The sequence below is a fragment of the Labeo rohita genome, chromosome 13, assembly GCF_022985175.1.
Source record: "Labeo rohita strain BAU-BD-2019 chromosome 13, IGBB_LRoh.1.0, whole genome shotgun sequence".
NCBI classification, from domain to species: domain Eukaryota; kingdom Metazoa; phylum Chordata; class Actinopteri; order Cypriniformes; family Cyprinidae; genus Labeo; species Labeo rohita.
This window is the reverse complement of record NC_066881.1, coordinates 8,196,766-8,222,962: the sequence shown is the minus strand read 5'-3', so window position 1 is coordinate 8,222,962 and position 26,197 is coordinate 8,196,766. Positions and strand designations below refer to the sequence as shown.

General features: G+C 38.0%; 2 protein-coding genes across 3 annotated transcripts in view; one reads left to right on the top strand and one right to left on the bottom strand.

Annotated features, from left to right (window-relative positions):
• The window catches only part of prkceb (protein kinase C, epsilon b), a 126,218-nt gene extending 118,655 nt beyond the window's left edge, over nucleotides 1-7,563 (bottom strand). Inside the window, exons 1-2 of one of the 2 annotated variants that reach the window (XM_051125431.1) lie at nucleotides 7,337-7,563; nucleotides 6,176-7,252 (exon numbers count right to left, since the gene is read on the bottom strand). In XM_051125431.1, coding sequence (XP_050981388.1) covers nucleotides 6,176-6,523 — 348 coding nt within the window. In that variant the 5' untranslated portion in view covers nucleotides 6,524-7,252; nucleotides 7,337-7,563. Of the gene's footprint in view, nucleotides 1-6,175 lie in introns of both variants that reach the window. The other variant, XM_051125430.1, reaches the window with a different exon arrangement.
• Nucleotides 7,564-11,050: 3,487 nt separating this feature from the next.
• socs5b (suppressor of cytokine signaling 5b) lies at nucleotides 11,051-23,566 on the top strand. The gene is given in 3 exon segments (XM_051125215.1): nucleotides 11,051-11,522; nucleotides 17,399-17,659; nucleotides 17,662-23,566. Coding segments are annotated over 3 exon segments (1,788 nt in total). The 5' UTR covers nucleotides 11,051-11,440; the 3' UTR covers nucleotides 19,107-23,566.
• Nucleotides 23,567-26,197: the final 2,631 nt, after the last annotated feature.

Here is a 26,197-nt window from a genome sequence, read left to right as displayed (position 1 = left end):
TAACGTTAGACTGAGTGGCCATGTAATGTTGATACTACATACATCTTTCAGATAAAAAGCTATATTTGAGGTTAATGAATGATAGGTGAGCGTTTGGATGTCCTGCCCGATGTACTGCATTACCACATAGACCAGTCGTTAACAATCTGTCCGTCACGGACTGCGTGACTTCTCCACTTCCTGTGCATATCTTTTCTGAGACTAACCGACTAACATCTTGGTCGACCGAACCTCTTCTTGTTGGCTAATGGTTACTCGACTATTAGGGGGCAGCCCTAGATTTTATCCAATGTTACATCACAAGAAAATTGCTATAAAAGACATCAATATTTGTAGTACACAATTCCAGATTTAAAGCATAGCAGGAGTTAAAGTAAGTGCCTAATTAATCATGAAATATAATAAATAATATTTAAATATTGTAATTTTTAATCATGCAAATTATAAAACTGTCAAATGATCTTTAGGTACCTGATGATTCGATTCAAAATAATTCTTGGAGTCGTGACTCGATTTAAAAATCAATTCACAATTTTTAGATTTTTATTCACAATTCACAGTTTTTCGCATTTTTTGTAAACAATGGACATCAAATGCAGTAGTATTTTGATACAAAAACTAGTCTAGTATGGGTAGTCCTGACTTAAGAAATCAGTGTAATAATACTATGAATAACTATTATAACTATTAATACTGTGAATAACTATTATCTTCCTAATAAATCAAAAATATTTTACACTTCCCATTAGGGATGTGCCCGAATCCCACCGTGTTTGGAAAGGAAATGACATGTACTAAAACTACATAAATACGTGATGGGAGGAAAAAAATATGTTAGTGCTTTCACTCACAATTATGTTGTTAGGTAATTATCCTGTATATAAATTGCGTATCAATCAGGGAGCCATTATTAATATGTTCGCTTTTTACTTTCACTTTCGAGATTTGCGCTCACACATACTGTGTACGTTACAGAGCGGCAGTACATACCACACATTGGTCAGTGGTGCTCAGGATCTGCAAATCATTCGCCATCGTCCTATCAGTCACCTCTCCTTACTCTGTTTAAGTGGTAAGGGAAATTGCATGTACTCTATTGTAACAGTCTACTGCTAACCGGCTAACCATGTCCATTTAGTGGCTCTGTAGAACGCATTTTCTTTTTCCGTGCCTTTACGAATATTGATACGGCCACATCCCTACTTCCTATAATAGCAAAAGATCGATAATTACTTGCCCTCACTGAAAATGGGGCAGGATGTATTTGTTTTTCTTCCTCCATTGCTGTTGCTGTTTATTTTTTCCGACAACACCATGCTATTATTATTAAACCTAGGCTATTATTATTATATTAACTAGAAAATTGATTTTTGAAAATTTTGAATCATTGCGAATTGATTCAAAGAAGACTAAATTCACATGTCAATTGGTCCACACCCCTATTAATTGCGATTAATTGCATCCAAAATAAATGCTTTTGTTTACATAATTTATGTGTGTGTGCTGTGTATATTTATTATCTACATATAAATACACACACATGCATGCATATATTTAAGAAAAATATGTTATGTTTACATACAAAATATTTACATATAATATCATTTTTATGAATATAAACATGCACAAATACATGTAAATATAAAATATATACTGTATTTATTATATATGCATTATGTAAATATACACAGTATACACATATATTATGTAAACAAAAACGTTTATTTTGGATGTGATTAATCACGATTAATCGTTTGACAGCACTACTGCACCACACACAGGGAAGTGCATAATTTAGATGTATTAATTTTTTTTATATATTCATCCTTATATATGTCTGCTCAGTGGTGTAATTCAGTTGATCAGCCTTGTTATTCCAACCATTATTCCTATAATATATATATATATATATATATATAAATATATATGGTATTTTTAAAGTTCATTCGGTGTTACAAAGCTCTGATATTTAGCACTGTGTAAGCTGTAAATTATTGTTCATGTAAGCCCCAACTATAGCTTAAGATTTATCTTAGGACTGGTGTAACCAGCCAATGGTTACTTGTTTGCACTGTCATTAACAACTGCAAGCTGGATTTACTTTGTGAGCTCTACCTAAGAAGCCCTCAACTTTTCATGTGTCAACAAACTGAAGATAGCCTATATATGGAGGTAAAATAATGGGAGAACAGATTTGGCTGAAGCATAGAATGCTGCATGTGTAGACACTAGATAGCAACACAGCTCAATGCAGCTTTAATACGAATTAGAAAGCTGTTACCATCTAAATGGACCATTTGAAAATATTCATTTCCTTGTTTTCAATTTCTGTTTATACTCTAACTATGCATGCATCTGCTGCCTGTTCATATTTCAGCTCATACTTGTTGAAATCGATCGGATCGGGATGCCCAGTTTATCCACACAGGAGAACTTATAAAGCCCTCAGTCTTAATAACAGGCATCAATCTTGTTCCAGTCCAATCTGAGACAGCCACATAAAAGCAGGCGAATGTACTTCTCAACACCACAACGGAGCTTATGATGGCACATCAATAATTCACATCTCCGTCTGCTTTAGACTACAAAGAGCAGAGCAGTTTCCAGGGTCACTCGGAGTCTGTGGCCAAGCCATGTCACATACTGCACACCTGCCATATCACGGGCCAAGACTGATGCTGTATACTGATATTCAACAGAGCGATTTGGTCTCATTCAAATGATATACAATGCTATTCTAGTACTAGATTACTTCGTGTACTGTTCATTGATCTTCTATTACTCTATTATAGTACTATTCATTGTTTCGATTGAACATGAGACAATCGGACAAGACAGCCAGGATGTGACCTTTGTGCCACTGTTTTTATCAGTGATGATCAAATACAGATTTAAGACTGATTTGAAAGTATGTAAAATGGTTTAAATGTCATGAAATTATGAGTTATAATAGCTGCTGTATATTTCAGTCATAATTGTGGTGTTAATTTAGATAACTATGACCGTTTTAAGATGGTTAATGGTTGATTGATATCATTTCTATAAAAGTATCACTAAAATTTTGCTGCAATTAATATATTTCTGACTTCTAGTCAGTCATATTAGGGACATTCTACAGAATTGGTGCAAATTGCTGTTCCACAACCAAAAAAACATTTAAAAAGCATTTAAGTATTCCTATCTTAGATGTTAACTAAGATCCTTCTATTATGTTTTGAAACACACAGTAATATTTTAAATATTAGTAAGCTTAATATATTTTAAATTCCATTGTTGTTTTTAACATTATCGTTTTGATTGTTGATTCTTTTAAAAAGTGAAGTTAAAAAAAAGTTATTTTATATTTTCTTTGTAAATCAGGAAACTTCATGTAAAAAAAAAAAAAAAAAAGTGTCTTGCATTTTTTGTCACTATCAAAACAGTGTATGTTTTAGTCCATTGGCTGAAACTGATTTTAATTACACCCCTAAATTTATGATCCCTCTCTCTCATAGCTACATGGTGAATAGATAGGCCCCGTCATTTTGAGGTAAATGTGTTGCAAAGTCTGAAAAATCTGTTACTTTAAGGAATTTCACTTCCAAACACTTTTTTTCTGCAATTAAGCACACTTTTGGGGGAGTTATTCCATAACATTTAGTTTTTATCTGTGTACAACTGTTCAGAACTGTGCTAGCTAACCATGTGCTGATTAGCATCTTTGAGCTAGTTAAAAAGTCAAAAGTATCTAAATTGTCACTACAGAAACATTTGGTGGAGTTTTGGTAGTGATATCTTTGTTTTTTTTGGTGTTATCCCATAAAACTGTCACGAACTGTGCCGAAACAGTCATGACCAAAACATGTCATCATTGTTTTGATATAGTGACAAGAGCCCATAGTCCTCATATTTGGGGGAAATAAACAACATTTTAGTACAATTATGCATTTTGTGTGTGTGTATGTATTTTAGTATGTTTTAGTAGTGTTTTAGTATGTGGGTTAATATTTTGAAATGTGATGGTCGCCACCAAAACATTACTGTCACTACCGAAAATGTGCAGTCACTACCAAAACAAGGGATGTTTTGTCAAAAGTATACAAAATTATCAACTACACTGTAAAAAACAATTTGTTGAGTCAACTTAAAATAATTTGTAACCTGGCAGCCTTAAAATTTTAAGTTCAGTTAACTCAAAAAAAGTTTATCCAACTTGAAATGTTAAATTATACTAAGTGACAACTTAGATATTTCAGCTGAATCAACTTAAAATTTTAAGGCAGCTGGGTTACTTACCCATCTGTTAAGTTTAGCAAACACAAATATCTAAGTCGTTACTTAGTACAACTTAACATTTCAAGTTGACTAAACTTATTTTAGCTGACTGAACTTAAAATTTTAAGGTAGCAGGGTAACAAATTATTTTAAGCTGACTTAAATTGTGTTTTTTATTTTTTACAGTGTAAGATGTGATTTGTTTTGGTTCAATGTATGTTCAAACTAATGAGTCCTTAACTTTGAAATCAGTGTGATCACTTGAAATATTGTTAAAAATGTAATTGTTATTGATTTACCTTTTTTTCTATACAATAGAAAAAGAAAAAAAAAAGTACAATGTGGATGTAAGCTAAATCTTAATAGCTCAATATCACTCATATATTAACACTTAAATTATATATTACTGTGTTTTGGTAGTGACAAATTTGGGGAGAGGACAAATATTCCAAACTTTCTGAAAATACAATGTGAGAATTAACTGTAGAATTACTACAAATGTGTACCTTGGATATTACACAATTTGCATACAATTTTTTTTTTTTTTTTTGGAAAAAGACATTTTTTTCAAGACATTTCCAACTCTGACTTTAGACCAATTTTGTAGAATGTCCCATCAAATATAGTTTATTGGGTGATTTAGAAACGTCAAGTGACGAAAATATCAGATCTACGTAAACCATCCTAACCTCAATATATTAAAAGACGCACGTTGTCTGACCATCAGATTATCATATGTCTGCATTAATGATGGCTGCATGGCTCTTTGCAGCTGCAGAAATATTTATGACAGGCAGCCAACCTCTTTCACCGTCTCTATGCAACCGGGGTTATCTGAGCATTCATCTGAGGCCTTTGCTGCAGAAATGATGCAGGTGGCATCAGAGAAAAAGAAAAGCACAACACACACACCTGCTGCTGGCGTATGACACGAAAGATGTAAAGAGAACATACACGTGCTCTCATTTTGGTGTTACCATATTTTGAACACTGACGTTGCTTACAAAGGGCAATAAAATACCTCACTATGACAGTTATCGGCTACAATAGCTTCTCAAAAGGAATTTGACAGGTATTTTCGGGCGTAAGCTGTTCATTTGCCTATGTCTTGTGCAACGCAATCTGTTATTTGGCGCCACTTCTGATTCAAACAAAAATATTTGTTTGTTTGTGTTTTAAACAAAACACTCCGATTTTTGGCGTGTTTACTATTTAAATATATGATAAATACTACTAAACTCTGAGTATCGATGTACCCCTGGTGAAAAAACCAGCATATGCTGGTTATGTAGGTTTTGATGCTGGTTTAAGCTGGTCCTTTGCTGGTTCATGCTGGTCCTTGACCAGCAACATGACCAGCAAAACCCAGCAAAGGACCAGCTTAAACCAGCATCAAAACCTACCTAACCAGCATATGTTGGTTTTTTCACCAGGGCCACAATGGAAAGCTGTACGGTTGCTATGGTTGCCTCCTCAGGTTAACGTACTAAATTTGTTTGCTAGCAGCATCTATTTGGCGACAGGTGATACCTCCTCTGACTAACTTGTAAGTTAACTTTTGTAGTTGCTGGAGCTATTAATGTATGTATACTTTTATGTAAAAACAAATAGGAACACTTAAGATTCCCCCCATCCACCCTACGACCTTTTGTTTCTGGAAAATCCAGCTGTTGACTGTGTTTTGGAACATGGAAGCTAGTTTCCAGCTAGTCTTAGCTGGTGCAAGCCAGTAGACTGTATTAGACCAGCAAAAAAAAACAACTATTAATTGGTCCTACTGCTGGTTTTGGAATATGGTGGTAGTTTGATTAATTCTTGAACCTTGTTCCAAATCACAGCTGCCGTTAAATGGATTTTCCAACATGGTTTGGAGGCACCCTCCATCATTGGCGACCTAAAGTATCTAGAAAAAAGACATTACCCAGTCCTCGTAGTGTTTACTGCCGTTTTGCAGCAATTCCTCGAACTGAATGGTGCAGTTGGCCACAAAGTCGTCGTAGCCAATCGGCGCGTCATGAAAGACCGACAGCTCGATCTTCCGGCCGTCGTGCACCTCCGTCACAAACTCATCGTGCCAGACGGGACTGTTGGTCTTCTGCTTGGTCGAGGTCTGACCCACGCGAAAATCATCTACGTTGAGGGCGATGTACGTGTCCAGCAGGAAGGTTTGCGTCTTGGGGCCGACGGCGTGTCTCAAAGACCAGGCTGTGGGCTTCAGGTCCAAAGCCTCGCAGATCTTAATCTTCAGCAGACCGTTAAAAACCACCATGGCCACTTTTGAGAGCTTTAGTAACAATATTCCACTTCGGCGCCTGGTTAATTATTCAACCGGTGTATGTCACGGTCCACCGGGTTGTATTCGGGATTGTTTCTCCCAGTGAAATAACGGTAAATGCCCTTCGTCGTCCTCGTGGATCTGCATGCAAAGTGTAGAAGGTCCAGACAGAAAGGCAGTCTATTGCTATGACCTACGGACAACCTGCATGTGATCTCGAAGCTGTCCAAACACCGCTGTAGGCAGCCAGCAACGCAAGTCGGAGCGAAAAAGGACAGCTACAGTGTATCAGCAGCGATACGACCAGCATTCCACACCTCAAAATATGCCAGAAATATATGCTGGAGCTCCTCAGGGTGAGCAGCCTGTTCCCTCGTCTGGCTGGAGCGCTGGATGTGTCTCCTCCGCGCATTGGGAGGAAAGTTATCCCCCGCAAAAGCGTCTTTCGATTCGCCCCAGACAGGAGAACGACTGTTGTTTACGAGGGTTCCGTACTCACTTGCTTTTTCCAGGATCCTTGTTTGTCCGTCGGTACTCAGTTTCCTGCAGACCTGCCTCTTTTTCTCCCGACTGTGCGTGTGTCTGAAGGCTGGTCCAGGAAATGCGCAAAACACGTCAGTTAGTGCGCGGAGAGGGTTGAGTGAGTGCGGCACTGGAGCGGCCCTAGCGGACCCGCTGCTGCTGCTTCTGCTTCTGCTCTCTGGTCAAGCATCATCCACAAGGCTGTAAAGATGAAGCGTGTGTGTGAATACCAAGTGTGCATAATGCACCCTGCTCAAGTCATGCAATGCAGAAGACCAAACATACCATGATATGAAGACGCGACATGCACGGTGTCTCGACTGTTAGTCGTTTTGTAGTTATTTATATCGCTAATGATTATGTGAAATGACATGGTCTGCCCCCATGCCATTGCCATTTCTCTAGCAATATATTATTGGTTAATATGGGTGTGATCCTCTGCATCTTGCAAGGTTGTTTACAATGCTGTACAGTGAGAACTGCATTGGAAAATAAATCTACACGTTTATTTTTCTCCACCACATTGATTTACAGATGAGTTTAAAATTGAGTTGAAATTCTGAAAATTCACAAAGTCGAATAGAAATTTCAGGAATTATTGTAACAAGTCAAGTGGATGCAAAGATGTTCTGACCTAATTTTACAGTGTAAAATTGAAAAAGAAAAAACCTAAACTAGACAAAGACTATTGTGAACATTAAAATGCGTCAAAAATGTGACAATTTGTAGCATTTGGTCTGAGGACAGACTTTGGACAATAAGGTTGCACTTGAAAATGTGATATATTATGGTTCACCTCCTCAACATCATTAGTCGACCAAAAGCGCCATCTCGTGGATGGAATTTCTATTACAGGCTTAGATGGCGTTAGATGATAAAAAAATATATGCGTAATGTATTATTTAGGAATTATAACTTCACTGAATACCGTAACATCATTCTTTTAATTTATGTCAGTGTGCAGTTAGGCACTATGAAGCCACATTCAAATTCCTTAAGCATGTTCTACAAATGCTTCCATGTTTCTTGAGCTGTTTCTTAGTGTAGAACATTTTATTTAGGAAACAGTTTTTGCTCAGGGTGAATGTAAAATGTGACTGAGGAGCCCTGTCTCTATCATTTGAACAACGTTCATGATGAAAAATGATTAAAATCAAATTAACTGAGTTTTAAAATCCAGTAGATGGCAGTGTCCTTATAGAAGTATTTGGTTGACATCTTTTGAGTAGACTGCTTGATAAAGGTAGTTCAAGTAAACTATGAGCATACATATCAAATATATAATGTAAAAAGATAAAAAAAGAAAGGCAACAAGATACGGTCTATGACCATTAAAAAATCCATTATTGCAGCATGCTTTATTACAAATACTTTTATTCATCATTTTTGTCTTATAACCCACATTCTGGGAACATGTGGCTCAGTTAATGCTTGTTTTAATTTATTTTTGCTCATAACCACATGGAGAAAGCATGCTTGCTCAGTTCAAACACTAGATTAGAAAAGCCTCACAAATATTAATTATTGAATAGCGTATCACCTGAGACCCATTTAAACACTAATTCAGTTTTCTGAATTTATTTTTATTAACATAACGTTGCTGAAGTGCAGAATTCTGTTGAATAATACTGGGATAATACTATTAAAATCACATATACATGAAACGCCAGATTGTACATATCAAAGGATGGCGAAGTCTTTAAATATTTAAAATGGCATAAACGTTAGCAAACTCTCCATTTAATGCAATTCATTTTGAGCTGTGTGTCCTTTTGTTTTCCGACACAATAATTAGATGAGTGATGTCTGCTGGAGGATGAATGGTGATGTTGTTTGGACATCAGGACTTTCCCCTGAGGCTGATTCTCAGCCTGCAGTGACATTAGTGGAAGATGTTCTAGCTCACACATACACGGCCTCACACGAGTCTAGCATGTGGTGTGACTCCAAATGATGACATCACCAGTAGGAGGAAAATGAATGCCCCTTTGAGACATTGATAGTGCAGGGTTTATGAGTGTGTAAGCTCTGTGTTGCAAGAATAGAAGTGGCCATTTAGGGCTCTTTGAGGGTCTTAAATCTTACTTCATTCCACCCCCAAAATGCCAGCGTCTGTGTTCATATACTTAGTGCGTTAGAAATCACTGTCGGCAACTGGAAATCAGACCTTCGTGGACAATGCTTCTTTGTTTGGACATAAATAGACACATGAAAGGGTGTTCTGAACAAACTTAAACCTCATGACCAGAATCATATGTAACATAGCACATTCAGTTTTGTGCATCAGTTTGGATTATGTTAAAAAAAAAAAAAAAAAAAAAAAAAAAAAAAAAAACTCGTAACATTATCCATCTGTAAATTAGAATTCACAGTCCTAGGCCTTATGGGTGAACATTTTTGGCCTACTGGTAATAAAAATAAAAACATTAAAAAAAAAATCTGTAAAAATAGAGCACAATGTACTCTATTGTCATTATTAAGGAATTAATAAGGAAGTTTCCGTATTTATTTATTTATTTACAGGTGTTTTACCTGTATTCGAATTTTGCACTTCTTTTGTTTTGTTGTTTTTCAGGGTTAACAGAAATGTCCATAAAATATATTTGCCTGAAATTACCAGTAAATTTTCCTTTTATTTTTATTTATTTATTTATTTATTATTTTTTACAGTGTATTTTAACAACATCTAATAGTATATGTTTAGCATTTTGTCATGCCCACCACAGTATTCATTCATACACATCTCAAATTAATTGTAGTTTGTTAAACAGCATTCCATTTTGGAAATTACATTTTATTTTATTTTATTTTATTTTACTTTATTTTATTTTATTTTTATTATAAACATTTACTATTTATTACATTTACTATATATTTATTATTTAATTTAATTATTTGATTTAACTAGGTAAAATTCACATTAAAAATTGCTTTTCAATGCTTCAGCCATATATGTTTTTATTTATTTATTTATTTTAATAAAATAATTACTATTAAACAGTTGAAATAGTTAAAAAAAAAAAAAAAAAGTTAGGATTTTGTGTATTTTAAAAATTAAACATCCACACGTTTTGACAAAAAAAAAAAGAAAAATCTTGAATGATGATGCAAATTAAAAAAATCTCACTGTTCCAGAGCATCATACAATACTCTAAACATTTATTGTTTATTATAAAAAAAATAGTATTTATTACATGTATCATATATTTATTATTATTTCATTCATTTATATAATTTAACTAGATAAAATTTACATAAAAATGTTGCTTTTCAATGCTTCAGCCGTATATATTTTTTAATAAAATAATTACTATTAAACAGTTGAAACAGCTAAAAAGAAAGTTAGGATTTTATGTATTTTTTGTAAAAAAAAAAAAAAAAATCCATATCTATCTATCTATCTATCTATACATATATATATATATATATATATATATATATATATATTTATCTATTTTTTAAAATAAAATAATTACTACTAAATAGTTGCAAAAAACTCTTCTTTTCTTGTTATTAATTGGCTAATTTCAAAGTTACGATTTTATGTATTTTAAGTATTCCAAACACACACACTCACACACACTTTTTGACAAAAAAAAGCTTGACTGATAATATAGATTTAAAAAATCTCACTGTTCCAGAACATAAAATAAAATTTGCGTAAAAAAAAATTAGCTTTTCAATGCTTCAGCCATATATATATATATATATTTTTCAATATTTATTATATTTATACCATTACACTATCTATCTATCTATCTATCTATCTGTCTGTCTGTCTGTCTGTCTATCTATCTATCTATATATCTCTCTACATACATATATATATATATATATATTCATTAGAGTAATTATTATTTGTGATATTGTCAACATTTTCTTTTTAAGATTTAATGTCATTATGGATCACTCTCCTATTGATAAGCAATGCACAAACACACACACTGAGCTGTAAAAGGCAACAGATGGCTACTTTGTCTGATTGACTATAATCATTAATCATTCATCCCTCGGCACTCATGCATTATCTCGAGTCTCCACGTTTTCAGGGTGGCAACCGAGGCAACGCTCTCCCAGTCTGCCATCCCATTGGCCGGCCACCACGCTCGTCACTCCCCCATCCGTCGGAAGTACGTTCTCGTCCTGCGTCTCCCAACAGTCTGAACCCGCCTGCGAGCTCGCACTATCGGCCTCTTCTTCACGCCTTTGCTCGGCTTGTCAAGCAGAAGTACGGGCTTGGCGAATCGGAGATCTGGCCTCGGATTATGCTACCATTCCAAGCGACCAGAACGATGCGGGATTCGGTTGTTCTCCCGCTTTCCAAAAGCCAACCTCAGGAATGAGCACTTCTGCTCCCTCGCTCGTGTTTTATTCGCCAGGGCTGCGCGTATGTGGGACAGTAGCGAGTCTAACAGCTTTAACAGCCTTCAGACAAAAGACGGCTGCGAAGTAATATTCACAAATAGAAGGGGTAAGTACGCCAGTTTGCGATAGCCGCTCTCTGGATTGCAATGCGCCGTGCTTTGCGTATTTTAACACGCGTTATTCCTAGCCGCTTTTATGTGCGATTTAATGTAACGGAACGCGAGTGATGTCACCGCTGGTTTCGCATGTTTCCCCTCTACGAATGTTACAATGTAACATTCCAACATCCTCCCGTGTCTGTGTGTGTCTCTCTCCCGCGCTTGCTCCTCTCCACGTTGCTCACCTCACTCACTCCATACCTACTCGTGACTTAAATACTCTTAAAAGATATTTAATTCTCAAAAAAACACACACTTCTGGTACTGAGTGCTATGCGTCCTTCTGCGTTCAAGCGCTGTTACGGAATGCATTACGGTATTTTGTGGCTACGCACTGAAGGAAAGATAGACGGTACTAGACAGTACATTACGTTGCATTTGCGATTATATGGTATAGACCGACGACTTACTACAAAAAGCAAAGATTTGTTTTAAGAGCTAGTTACTGAATATACTTCAGAGCAGTCAGATGGGTAAGTTTCTTATCACTGTCAGCTGCATGTAGTTTGTAACTGACTGATATCGTTCGCGTCCTACATATAGTAGTTAAAACGTGTCTACCATCAGGATGTTGTGAATATTATGCGTGAGGGAAAGACTAACTTTTCCCCACAATTCATCTTCTTTTCCATATCTTTTTGCGCTCATTTAAAATAGTTGCTTTGACAGATTAACTTCTTGAACAGTACAAATAATCCATGTAGTCTCCTCAGATATTTAGTTTTTAAATGACTGATTCTTAAAATTGTACTTGAAACTGTCATTCGTTAAACTATTTCAGTCTGTAAAGGTTTCGTCGCAGGATTCGCTCTTGCCATAAGCCCATCCACGTCTTTGTCTCTGAAAGTAATGGTCCACAAATAACTATTCTTTACTTTTTTCCTTCGTTTTTTTTTCTCCTCTCGAAAGAAAACACACTTCCGCCCCTTAATGTTGTCCAAAAGCCAGGCCACTCATCTGGACCCCATGAGAATAGGCGTGTCGAACTGAGAGAAATTGCAGAGGATATTTTCTGGGTTTAATATGAGGCTGCTTAACAGCGGTAGTCTAACTTTGTCCAGTTTTTCTCTTTAGGGTGAAGCACTTCCTCTTCTTCAGGAGGTCATAATCTATGCTGTGATTTTAAATGTGGATATTGTGCCTTTTACATTACCTATTATGTTTTCAGTATGCGATTTTGATACTAAATTATTTAGCACCCAGTACATTTTTTTTCGCATTTTGGAGCAAATGTTGCATTTATTAAAATACAGTTCAACTGCATTTAGTTATGCAAGATGTACGGTCACTGGTCAGTTTTACGATTAAACTGTCTGCTGTAGCATTCTCCTTTTCTCATTCTTGCTCACACACACATTGCAAGTAATGCACGTACATGATGTATTATTTTCAAGGTAACATTTGCATAAATAATCAATGCAATCTAATTTTGGGTCAATGCTCTAGGATCTCGTTTGAAGTCTGATCAGAGTAACGAGTACAAAGGGTTGAGGTAGATGAGCTGCCGAGCTCATGACGCTCATTCACACTGGCACTTCATCCACGCACTCATGACCCACAGCGCCAAATTGAAGTGCCTTTATGCAGGAGAGCTACATAAGAGGAGTTTCGTATCCCAAACTGCTGGTCTGATAATGACATGTGCTTGAGCTCTGGCCTTGTTAATTTTGGGAAGCCCTCATGCTTTTCTGCATTTTCTCATCCGAGAGGGAGCTGGATCAGAGCAGTTTTTGAGAGAAGACAGACTGTCCCTATTTGACTGTCTAATTAGGAGTCTGAAGAAAAGGCTTCTGAAGAGAACCTCCACGCGACGTGCACGGTCACAGAAGTGAGAGTTATCCAAGTGCTCTCATTATGCCTCATCTCTGCACTTGTTTATTAGAAAGAAGGGGAAGACATTTGTTTGCTGAGGATTCGCTGACATGTAGGACATCTGTTGTGTATTTTTAAAGGAATTAATAAGCCAAAAGATGTAGTCACTCTCAGGCCATCTATGATGTAGGCAAGTTTGTGTCTTCATTTCAACAGATTTGAAGAAATTTAGCATTTGTCACTTGTTCACCAATGGGACCTCTGCAGTAAATGGGCGCCGTCAGAATAAGAGTACAAACAGCTGAAAAAAACATTACAATCGACAAGTAATCCACACCCCTCAAGTCCAGTAATTAATGTCTTGTAAAGTGAAAAGCTACATGTTTGTAAGAAATGAATCCATCATTAAAGCATTTTTACTTTAAAATCATGATTTTTGGCCAAATAATCCATAACACTTTCTCCATTGTAAAAGTCTTAAAATTAAAATCATATTTTAGTCATTTTTTTGACTGTTTTCGCTGGTAAATGGTGCTTGATTTGCACATATTTTTTTTCTTGATTTAGACATTATGATATTTTCACTGGATAAAGCAATATTGTGGATAAGAAGACTTTATACTTTTGCAAGAATTGTAGGTTTTTACAAAGGTCTTACAAACATGCAGGTTTTCATTGCACAAGAATTTGTTTTGTGGATTATCGTTTTGTTTTTATCAGCTGTCTAAACTCACTTTCTGACGGCACCCATTCACTACAGAGGATCCATTGGTGAGCAAGTTATTTATTGCTAAGTAATGCTTTTACATCACGGATGGTCTGAGGGTGAGTACATTTTCAGCAAAAGCCAATGTAGTGGTCCATTTATTTATTTTTTTTTAACCAAAATTGAAGTGAAAGTTTTTATTCAGCCAACAAAATGAAAATAACGTTTGGGTCAATTAAATTTGAGTAACTGGGTAATCAAACCCAGTATGCTATTCAAGGTCACAAACAGTTATAGTAAGTTCTTCAGCAATGAGCTGCTCATAAAATTTCAGCCAAACATATTTTACATATTGCCAGTAAAACCAAAGCCTGTTGTAGCTTAAAATCTTTTGTAGCTTGAAACAGCCAAAACTATTAATTTCATTCCAAAAAATTATGTTTTTGCTGTTTTGGCTGAATATTTTTGGTTGCTGAAATTTCTGTGCATCATTATCATTTTTTTGTATTCACTTTCATTGAAGAAAGCAAAATAATATAGAGAAAGAAAGAACATTAAACAACCCAAGGGTGAGTAAATGACAATTTTTCTGTTCCTTACAGATAGTGTCTGTAAAGAAAGTCGTCCGCAGAAGTGTTCTTCAAAATGTTATTTCACCTTTATTGTCCCAGGAACATTTTGGAGAGAATACCCTCTCTGTGCATTGATTCTTGGAAGCCAAAGCTGTTTGTTTTTGTGAAGGTGATTTGCATAGTCAAGGAAAAATTATGCCAACTCCCATGGAAAAACAGCAAGGCTGATGCATCTGATATTGCGGTACTTTAGAGATGTATTTGGAGGCTGAAAGGGCAAATATAGAAAAAATGAGTGTGAGAAATACAGTCCATGTCTCATCAAGTCACATTTTTGAGGTGTTACATGAATGTTACTCTGCAGGTGCAATTTTATTGTTTTGGCTGGCGATCAGCTATAGTAAATGTGAAGTTGTTGATTTAATGTATGTTTGCCAACATCTCAGCACTTAAACATTTAATGAAACCTTTATAATTGTTTCTAGACTGAAACTGGATAATTGGATAGCTTGGAGCATTGGTGCTTGAAGCACTGGATCATTGAATTGGTTCAATCCAAAGCCCTATCTCAATGTGTCAGTGTTTCTTCAGTCTTATATAACTCTCTGCACAACAACCCACTGCTATTCCCTGGCATATTTACAGTCATTTACAATTTCAGAAAAGCTTAACATGTACCAAGACGCATCTAATAATTTGCTAATAATATGATATGGGACTGTTGGAATGCAATGTAAGAGATTTGGTGTCTTTATAATAGGTGAAGAATTAAATAAGTTGAAACATAATAATGCATAATAGCTTTGATAAACTGTTTTATAGGCTCTGTGATTGCTTGTGCATTTGTCCTGGTGGTTTGGTGCCTCTTAATTTCAGGAAAGGAGGTATTGTTCGAAGTTACTTCCTGTAGTAAAAGGAAACGGCACTACCCCTTAAATATGGAAACAACACCTGATACTACAGATATGCATTCTTAATACATTTTCAACTAAGAACCTATTACAGTTGTACAGAGCACAGTGAAGTAATGGAATTTAGGCTTTTGAGAGTTTCCTAAGAGCAATTTTAAATCATAAAATCAATATATGGTTGATTTGATGAAGTAATTTGGCTTATGCAATGCAGAGTAGTTAAGAAGGCAAAGTCTTAAATGCTATGCATTACATAAGTGCAAATGTGATTGAACAGAATGGTTACAACATGTTAATTACTGTTTGCTACTTGTACATACTCCGTTCTGGAGCCTAATAAGGAATATTTAGCTTAGACCCAAGGCAGAATGCACCTTCATTCAAAGAGTTAACTGACACAGGCCTTCTCCCAAATAGCAACCCTCAGCTCTTGAGAATTTTGGATTTCTATTGTGTTTCTATTTGAGATTAGCTATTTTTTTTCCTTGCTTTGTCTCAAATCTTTCAACATCTTTGTTTATGGACAATAAATGCATTTCTTCAGTGTTTCATTTTTGAGTAATATTGGCTAAAATAAGTAATGCGTTGTTTCATTGAATCAAGTTATATACATATCTTATTTGTTATTAAATTGTATTTATAAATGGGCCAACTTTCACCTTTTTAAATTCTTATCGATTGACCACTATTTGGGATCACCCTGCTGAATCAGTAGATGACAAATGGGACACCCTAGAGTCCTATGGACTTTACATGTGGATGACCGAGCAAAGTCCACATCAAGTGCAACCTTTCAAAACCATGCAATCATAATGCTCTGCGAGCAGAATAAGACTAGATTTTCTCTGCTCATCTTTGTGGTATAATTTGTGTGCCCTAGAAAAGAAATGCACAGTCTATACAAAGAGATAAACGTTTTATTGTGTTGCTTCATTCCATGCAGCTTTGAGTGCTGGTATGATTTGGATATGAGAATAATGTCCCATGGAATCCAGCCTGTCCAGATCTTTTTGGAGTTGCTGGAAGGCTTTTTGTCAGCTTATGAGATCGCCTGTTCAAATATTAAGTTCTGCTTTTAATTCATATGTATTATCCTGGCATTAGACTAGTCAACCATATATTTTGCTCTGTGAAGATGATACGTTTGGTCTCCTCTTATAATGGGGAGATCTGAGCGTGATCTGCCGGTGGCCTCAATTTAGCATAATTTGTGCAGTACAACCACAGTGTTTTAAACAAGATCAGCACTTTTTCTTCCTGAAAAAGGGAACAGAAACCACCCCTCAGACAGCCTTTTTTTTTTTTGTCTGTCTGCATGTTCTGTGTCTGTGCTCCCCCTATCCGTACTCTATTGTGCATTTGAGTGTGTATGTGTGTGTATATATATGCGTGTGTGTGTGTGTCTGCTGCCATGACAGTGAAAGTTCTTGGTCAGGTCCAGACTGGCTCAGTAATACAGTACATACCAGCAGATCAGCTGGGAGCAGATCCCTCAGTTCATTTATAGCCATGGCCTTGTGTCGATGCATGTCTGCCTGGCAACTCTGCTAACTCCTGCACCTACCCAACATATGCATACTCTTTGTGTATAAACTGTGCATGCATATTAAACATGTTTTAATGCTGCTTTATCTGTCTAACATGTTTCACATTCCATTTTGGCAAACAACCATCTTAACACATCGTCCTGCAGTTTACAGTTTGAAATAACATACTAACACAACACCTAACATCTCCTGTCCAGTGTACACCAAGATAACATCACAAGTCTCTGATTTATGAACAGCAAGATTTTAATCACTAATTCTTTGTTTCCTTAATAGGTCGTGGTCTCCATTCTATGGAGAAAGTGGGCAAGATGTGGGGTAACCTCAGGAGTCGATGCCAAGCTCTCTTCCATAACGATGGCTCAGAGTCCCATCTGTGTAGCCAGGATTTAGATTGCGTCCACTGCGTGGTGGACTTGGGCAGGGGAGCACATGCAGAACCCTATGAAACTAGGTCTTCCACACCCTCAAGGACCTTGTCACCACTCCCACTGGTTACTGGAGGACGGAGAGGCCATAACTGTGTGGCAGACATTCCCAGATAGTAGAAATCTCTATTGACAAAGAGAGCGAGGATGCACGTAGGGGTCCCCTTGTCCGTAGGGACTCCTATTCCCGGCACGCTCCCTGGGGAGGTAAAAAGAAACATTCTTGTTCAACTAAAACACAAAGCTCACTCGAGGCTGACAGACGAACGGGACGCTCAAGAGGAAGTACAGCCAGGAGGGAGCGTCGATACGGAGTTAGCTCTATCCAAGAGATTAATGATTCTGTCGGACCTGGCAGCAGTGGGCGCAGCCTTAGCACTCGTTCTCTGCGACAGCGACTTCGGGACACTGTAGGCTTGTGCCTTCCTCTTCCCACACACCGCCGCTCTCAGTCAGCCAAAGGCCAGGTGTCCTCCAAACGTAAGATCCACCTGACTGAACTGATGCTCGAAACGTGCCCGTTCCCACCCGGTTCGGATCTGGCCAACAAGTGGCACCTAATTAAGCAACATACGGCGCCAGTCAGCCCTCATTCCTCAACCGCTCTTTTGGACGCATTTGATTCAGCACATCCTTCCCCTGAGGACGAGGAGGAGAGGCTGCGTGAAAGGCGTAGACTTAGCATAGAGGAAGGAGTGGATCCCCCTCCAAATGCGCAGATCCATACGCTGGAGGCAACTTCACAGAACTCTTCCCTCTATAAGCTGGGACCAAAGATGGCTCCTGCTGTTGGGGAAGGACTTGGGGAAGGCAGAAGTCTGGGAACAGTGTCCTCTATTTCTGGAGGGCTATCGGGGATTGCCGCACAGGTTGCAGCAAGTATGGCAGTGCCATCCCACACTGTAGACTGTGATTCTGAGGAGGACTCGACTACTCTTTGCTTACAGACTCGGAGGCCCAAGCAGAGGCATGCTTCTGGGGACACTCACTGCTCCAGACAGCCGGGGCCTTGGAAGGTCCACACACAGATTGATTATATCCATTGTTTGGTGCCTGACCTACAGGCCATAACTGCACTTCCTTGTTATTGGGGGGTGATGGACCGGTACCAAGCAGAAGCACTGCTGGACGGACGACCCGAGGGCACCTTCCTGCTACGCGACTCTGCACAGGAGGACTACTTGTTTTCTGTTAGTTTTAGGCGCTACAACCGTTCACTGCATGCACGCATCGAACAATGGAATCACAACTTTAGCTTTGATGCGCATGACCCCTGCGTCTTCCACTCTTCCACAGTAACAGGCCTGCTGGAGCACTATAAAGACCCCAGTGCCTGTATGTTCTTTGAGCCCCTGCTTACAGCTCCCTTACACCGGACTTTCCCTTTCAGCCTTCAGCACCTGGCGCGAGCCGCCATCTGCAGACGCACCACCTACGATGGCATTGGTGCCTTGCCACTGCCTCCAACCATGCAGGACTTCCTGAAGGAGTATCACTACAAACAGAAAGTCCGTGTGCGCTGGCTAGAGAGAGAGCCACCGCTCAAGGTCAAATGAGGTCTGGCTCTGCGCCCGAGAGAGGCTGGAGTGTGGGCAAGAGCTTTGCTGCCAGAGGAGTATGTGGCTCATATTATCCATCATACAGCTGGCTTTAGACATGGCAACTGAGGATGTTATGAACTTCCAGCAGTTTTTTTTTCTTTTGGTTAATACTACACATGGATTACATACATATGTTTCAGTGCAGTACATTCTGTCAAGCTTATCCGCTGAAGTGTCGAGCATGCTGGGAATGAGATGGTCTTATTCTCTCTGCTCTTTTTCCTATGACCTGATATCATTCGTATCTCCACTACCTGGCCCGCATGCCCCCTGCATTCTATCTTCTAGTGTTTTACACTATTTCAAGCAGTGTTGTCACATTAACTAGCCTCTTTTGTCAGGCAAATAGATGACATCTACAGAATACTAGTCCGGTGATTAAAATATAATCATATAATCTTGGAAGTCTTCATACTTTAATATCTGCTACTCTCTAAAATTGATGTTAAATATCTAGTCACGTAAACTGTATGTCTATTTGCTAAGTCATGGCTAATGTATCAGCAATACCTTCAAGATACTTTACAGTGACCTCCTACAAGTGTCAAGTTTCCTGAGGCAGCACTTGTTAAGCCTTGTGTACATGGACAGGATCACAGTTATACACGCACCTCTTAGCACTAAGCATGCTTTATTTTTAAAATCGAGGCAGACAGAAGTGAAAGGCATGAATTAATTGCGGGGAGGAGGGAGCACGGTGCACCATGTGCCATATGATAGAGAGGACAGATTATTTAAAACTAGGCCCTCACGTAGTGTCATATCCAGCATAATCCTTGTTTTAAACAATCTATTTTACTATTTTCTATTTTTATCGGTGACGGTCTAAAATGACGTATGGCACTTTAATTGTTGTTTGTGTACCGCACAATGACTTAGACTAAAGTACATGCATATAAACAGATTATATTGTTTGTCTGTGTGTTTTTTATGGACCTTATTGTCAATTTATCCCCCATATTCTCCGCATGAGTCACCCGAAGTTTATGTTAGTGTCAAGTGTCTCTTACCTTGCCTGTGCGTATGGTATGTACTCTAGACTGTATTTTAGCTAACATGGTTATATATGCAACAGCCGAAGTGGACAGAGAAAGTCCTCTGTAAAATTGTATAGATACCTCTAAGGTTGTTTTCACTTTAGATATTGTTGGAAAACAGACAGATGCCATCACTGCGTGTATATTTAATGTTTATTGGACTGCTGTCCAGTTATGTCGTAAAGTGTGATTGGTTCCACTTGATAATGTTGCACTTTTATTCATTATGAAGCAAGCAGCTATGCTTCCCTCATCATAATTGTGTGCACTAGGGATTGAGATTTCCTGAACACTGTAAAGATATAGTTCTAAAAGTCTATACTTTTGATCTGCTTGGATTTAGTCAAAAAATTCAATCAAAGTCAACAAAATCACACTAATATGTTTAATATCAGATGTTCAGCATTGCAATGGTAGACTTTTAAGGTCCAAGCAGATTTCAAACCATGCATAATAATATTTAAAACTGGTACAATTTGCCATTAGTTGGGTGTTTAATGATCAGTGACCAAAGGTGTGCATCTCTAGGTTGTTATTGTGAATGACAAATCTTCCACCATGCGTTTTGATTATTTATATTGAGCTCAGTGACTTAATTATAGTGTCCAGTTTTCTGGCAGAGTAGCACTCATTTTGAAGCCATTTATTTGAACTGCAGTTAAGTCCGCAATTAAACTCTTTCAGAATACACCTCGGTTGTCACCGAAGGGAAGTCATTTTGTTAATTTTAGATATTTTTTTTTTTTCACTCTATTTTTTCGCTTAAATGACCTGAATAAATACGCAAAACAGCCATCTTTAAATTTCTTTCACCCTGCACACTGTATGCTCTGTATACAGGCTCACATTATGTCAGCTGTGTAGCGGTACACGTCAGATGATGTCATATGCTTTCAAGACTTCAGCTTTGAGAATAATATGCCTTTCATTGAATTTACAGACAAAATATAGTGCTCGGTCACAGCAGACAGTTTCACAACCTCTCCCCGATCCATACGTACGATCCAAACTGGCCTGGTTTTAGTTGGTCTTCTAAGATTTAGATTGGTAGACCAAATAGACCAACTTAAGTTGTTTTTTTTTTTAACACTTAAATTTGACAACTGTTATGTGTAGTCCATTTTTTTTTTTTTTTGTATTGTCAGTGTTTAGAAAAGAAGTACCATGGTATTACTGTTTTTTAGGATATGGTAATTCCATGGGATACATGGTTCTATGTCCAAATGGTTCTATGATGTCACTGTAACCTGGTACCGCCACAGAACATTTTTTGTAAAGAAATGCATATAACAAATTTTTCCCTATAGCAAAAGCTCAACGATGCTGAGGGCATTCAGCAGACATTCGTGATGCTCTTTCCCGTTTCAGGAATGAGTTCAAATGATGCAGGCTGCTGCATTTATGACGGAAAGCTTCATTTTCAAGGGTGTTGGTTCGAGGGCTGTTAAGCGCTTAGCGATAGCCTGGTCCTCGCTAAATCCTTTGGATTTTTTTAAACACTGAGGCATACTCATGCAGTCGTTTGGGACTTTGTATGCCACTGCACAGTGAGCGAGTCTCTCCTGGCAGAGTTACACCCTGCCCTGCCTTACAGGCACTAATCACAGGCTAAATTTAATATGCTAGCCTCTAAATTTACCACCTGCTAAAAGGACCACTCTGTGTTTCTTGATGGGTGCTGTGAAAATAGAGAAGAGAGGGACTTTTTGCTCTAATTTTTCCTCTTCCTCCCCGGTCTGACCACATCCTCAGCATCACCCTCTCTCTTGGATATGTAGTGCTGAAAGCAGCGAGCGTGTTGTTTGTCTAGTCTGGATACTAGCTAAAGTTAGCATTAGCAAGAGGCTAACGCACACAGTGCTCCATTGAGGAACGTGCGAGGAATGGGGAACCGCAGTCGTTATTTAGTTAAAAGTATTATGAGGGAAGTGTAACACACCAAACTAATCCAACACAGTGTTCTCCAGTGACTCAGGCCTGGTTTGTTGCATTTAAAATAGTGCGAGTAAAATAGCAACAGTGGGACTGCAGAAGTCAACAAAGATTACAGTGAGGAGTCTTGTTTGGAGACTTTTATGAGCTGTGTCTTGTGCTTATGGCCTGGGGATGCTTTGTCCTTGTTTTCATGGTTAACAACTTGATCATTTTGAAAACGCTTCTCTATATGGAGGAGTCTGATGTTCTTTCTGCCCTTTTTCCCTATGGGAAATTTCTTATGTCAGCCACTGTAGCACATACTGACCACATGACCATGTCAAGTACACCCTGCTTGCAAACTAGCCAGTGAAAAAACTGCTTGATACATGCACGCATACTCGTATGTACCCATAAATGTTAAATGTTGAGATGTACCAGTGAATTATTGAGTGGACTTTATGCTACAGACTGTGGCAGGGCAGCAGTTGATCTTGAACTTACTAATCCTTCTGTTTAGATCGTAACTCTTGTAGCTGTACTTTAGTGCCAACGTGTAAAGCTCTGGGGCCTCATTTATGAAACGTGTGCAATCGCATAATAGTTCTGTATGAAAGCTGGTAATTGCTGAGTAGTGAAAATGACAATGCAGAAAGTGTTTTCTGCCCATTCATTTAGACAGTTGTTCACTTTGCACTTCGCACAAGTCTTCCGAAAATTAAGTCAGCAAACATGCTTTTTGCTCGGTTTACATGCAAAAACACTGCCGTGACCATTTTAGCCTTCGTAAATCCCAATTTGTTCCAACACGGGATCAAATCCATGGACTTTAGGATTAAATCTGAACTTACATGGGTTTTATAAATGAGGCCTCTGATCTTTTCGACTTTGGTGCCAAAATATGTTGCGAAAGGAGTTGAATAATAGTTTTATGCAAGCAGAGTAGCATTTAACGAATTGTTATTTTTACATAAATTGTATCTCTAATACACATTGAGTGTGATGTAACCGTGGTTGCAATCTTATGTCACTTTAATGCTATACGTGCACGCTTGTAGCAGTATGTATGTGGGCGCTGTAGTAACAGGGCTTGACGATGATGGGGGCTAATGGTTGTCATTCTGCCTCCTCGACCGCCTTATACATTCTGACCAATCACAACAGCCTTCTCAGCTGCCACAGACTAACTGATCTCTAATCATACAGTATCACCAAATGTTGTTCTCTGTTCCCTTCCGTTCTTCTTATTTGAACTAATATCTGGATGGAAAAGGTGTTTTTAGAAAAAGATGTTCGCATTTTAGTTTTTGTGTTTCGTTTGTCCTCTGAATATTTTCTTTGACTGTGTTGTTTTATTCTTTGCATAACCTGTTCATCGTTACAGCCAATGCACTTGTAGATGTCACTCTTGGTGCTTTGTGAATGCTTCATTGTCTTAATATTATTAATAAAAGATTGAGTGTATTCCATGCAGTAAATAGATATGATCACAAATTGGTTTCTTTCATCTGGTCTTTATTTTGGTTTCATACTTCACATTTGTTACTTTGTAACATTCTGTCCCACGCTTACTTTAGGGATAGCCTAAAAATAAAACGTATCCCATGATTTATTCACCCTCAAGACATACTCCGTGTATATGACTTTCTTTTTTTCCAAGCTTTATAATGGCAGTGAATGGCTGTTGAAACAAAAAAGTGCATCTGTCCATCACAGTTAATAAAGGCCTTTTAAAGTGAAAGTGTTTAGTACAAGAGCGGATGACGTAGAAGTAGCACAAGCTCTGTTGAGAAGTAACAAATGCGGAAGTGCAGAGGGAGAGCAAAACAAAACACCGGTTAGTACTTAGAATAAGAATTTGTAAAGAAAAATGTCAGAGGATTTTGATATAAGCCAAGAAGAGACTGGTTTTCCTTTGCTGTAAGCAAAACTTGATTCTTGCGAGACTAGCATATTCTCAGTGGAGCTTTCGCTCCGCCTGCATCCGACGTCATCTGCTGCAACACCACTCTTTCCGTGTATTAGTTGAAGCTAGAGATTACGGTTTGTAAAGTTTTAAAACTGGATATTTTTCTTACACAAACGCATTGATTAATTTCAAAAGGCCTTTATTAGACCCCTGGAGCTGTGTGGAGTACATTTTAAAATGGATTTATGCACTTTTTTTGCTTTGAAATCTCCACAGCTATTCACTGGCATTATAAAGCTTGGAAGAGCCAGGACATTTTTTTTTTTTAAAGGGATAGTTCACCCAAAAATGAAATTTAGCCCATTATTTACTCACCCTTCAGGCATTCGTATATGACTTCCTTCTTTCAGACGAATGCAATCGTGGCAATGTGGTTTTGTAAGAAAAATATCCGTATCTAAAACGTAATAATCACTTTAATCTAGTTTGCACCAACTGGTCGTACACGGAAGCCCTTCCAAGCGGATGACGTAGGACGTTGGCATTGCGCCGGTGAGTCTCGCGCAAACCAATGTTTGTTTAAAGGAGCAAAGGAAGCAAAGTTTTCTTTAATTTAGCAAAGGAAAATCAGTCTCCTCCTGGTTCATATTGAAATCTTCCAACATTTTCTGTGATATTATTAATTTCCATTATTATGTATGCCGGACTTTTCCAGTCTTTTAGTTTGCAATTGTCTGCAAGCTTGCATTCAGATCTGTCTCCATTCAATCAACACACATTGATCAAATCTGTTACAATGTGATATAAACCCACAATTCTGACTTTAAAAAAAAAGTCAGAATTGCATGATATAAACTCACAATTGTATTTTGCAATATATCATGTTTATATCATGCAATTCTGAGAAAAAGTCAGAATTGCAAGTTATAAGGTCAGAATTGCATGATATAAACCCGCATTTTGACTTTTTTCAGAAGTCAGAATTGCGAGTTGCACATGTGCGACTGAGCGAATCACTTCCCGAGTCACATTGAAGATTTGTTCAAAATGAAAGAATCGTTAAAGAATGACCCATTACTAATTTGTAGCATCATGGATGCGCATCCCAGAGCCTGTGATCACATCCTACTTTTTTTTGTTGTTGTTTCTTTCACATTTTTGAAGCAAAATGGGATGCAAAGGTAGCACAAAGCATCTAATCTTATTCCATCATAACAGAAATTTACATAAGCTGGACTGAGTTTGGCCTGGAGGTCATCGGTATTATTTGTCCTTTTGAAATGAAATATAAATAGCATCCAGGTTATCAGTTACACATTACCCACCCAAAGCTTCTGAATAATTGAAAGTATCCTTTGGAGAAGAGGGTTGAGCAGAAAAAGGTCGACCATTTATGTTTACTTAATCAAAAATGGCATGATTTTAGTGCTCAAACACTGCTGGACCATCAATGAAAATTGGTCTTTGAAAACAACACTTTCTCAGTTTCTGCTCTTTATAGCACGCTGCGCGCACAGATCAAGTTCTATCCGGCAGACTCAGCTTATTCTCATTTTTTTCTTTGGTAAATGTGATCTGGTCAATGAGGGTGAATAAAAAAAAACATCCTAGTTGCAAGCCTCTCATTCCCAACTCCGCTCATGCTTTCCACAGGCAGCATACCTCTCGCTCGAAACACGTGCGTGAGCTTTTCTCATGCCTCATATCTCCGCACATCATCCATAAGCAGAGCAAAATGAGAGAGGGAGAAAAAGCCGCTGTCTCTTTTGCGCTGGACGGCCTCCAAGTTTGTGGCGGCAAAGTGAACGGTGACCTCTCTCTCACCTCTCCCTGCCTAAATACACATGCACAGGCTCCCATCCATATTTCATACCAGAAATACATCCCCAGACAGTATTTTACACCCAATGTGGAAGGCAGCCGTCAAGTCCAGGAGGAGAGGGCAGGGCCTAAATCAGCTTAGTGCGCGCCAACCTGGCCACCGGAGCCAAGAAAAACAGCCATCACTATCGTACTGTCATCTGGAGGAACGAGCTTCGCTGTTCTGTTCGCCTACAGCGGATTAGCCACAAGCTTGTGAAAATATGACGACTCTGCCATGTACTGGTGAGATTAAACTGCTTGAAACGGGAGGTGTGCTTAAGTCCTCTTGGCACGGTTTTAGTCCTCACTTAACATGTCCTATG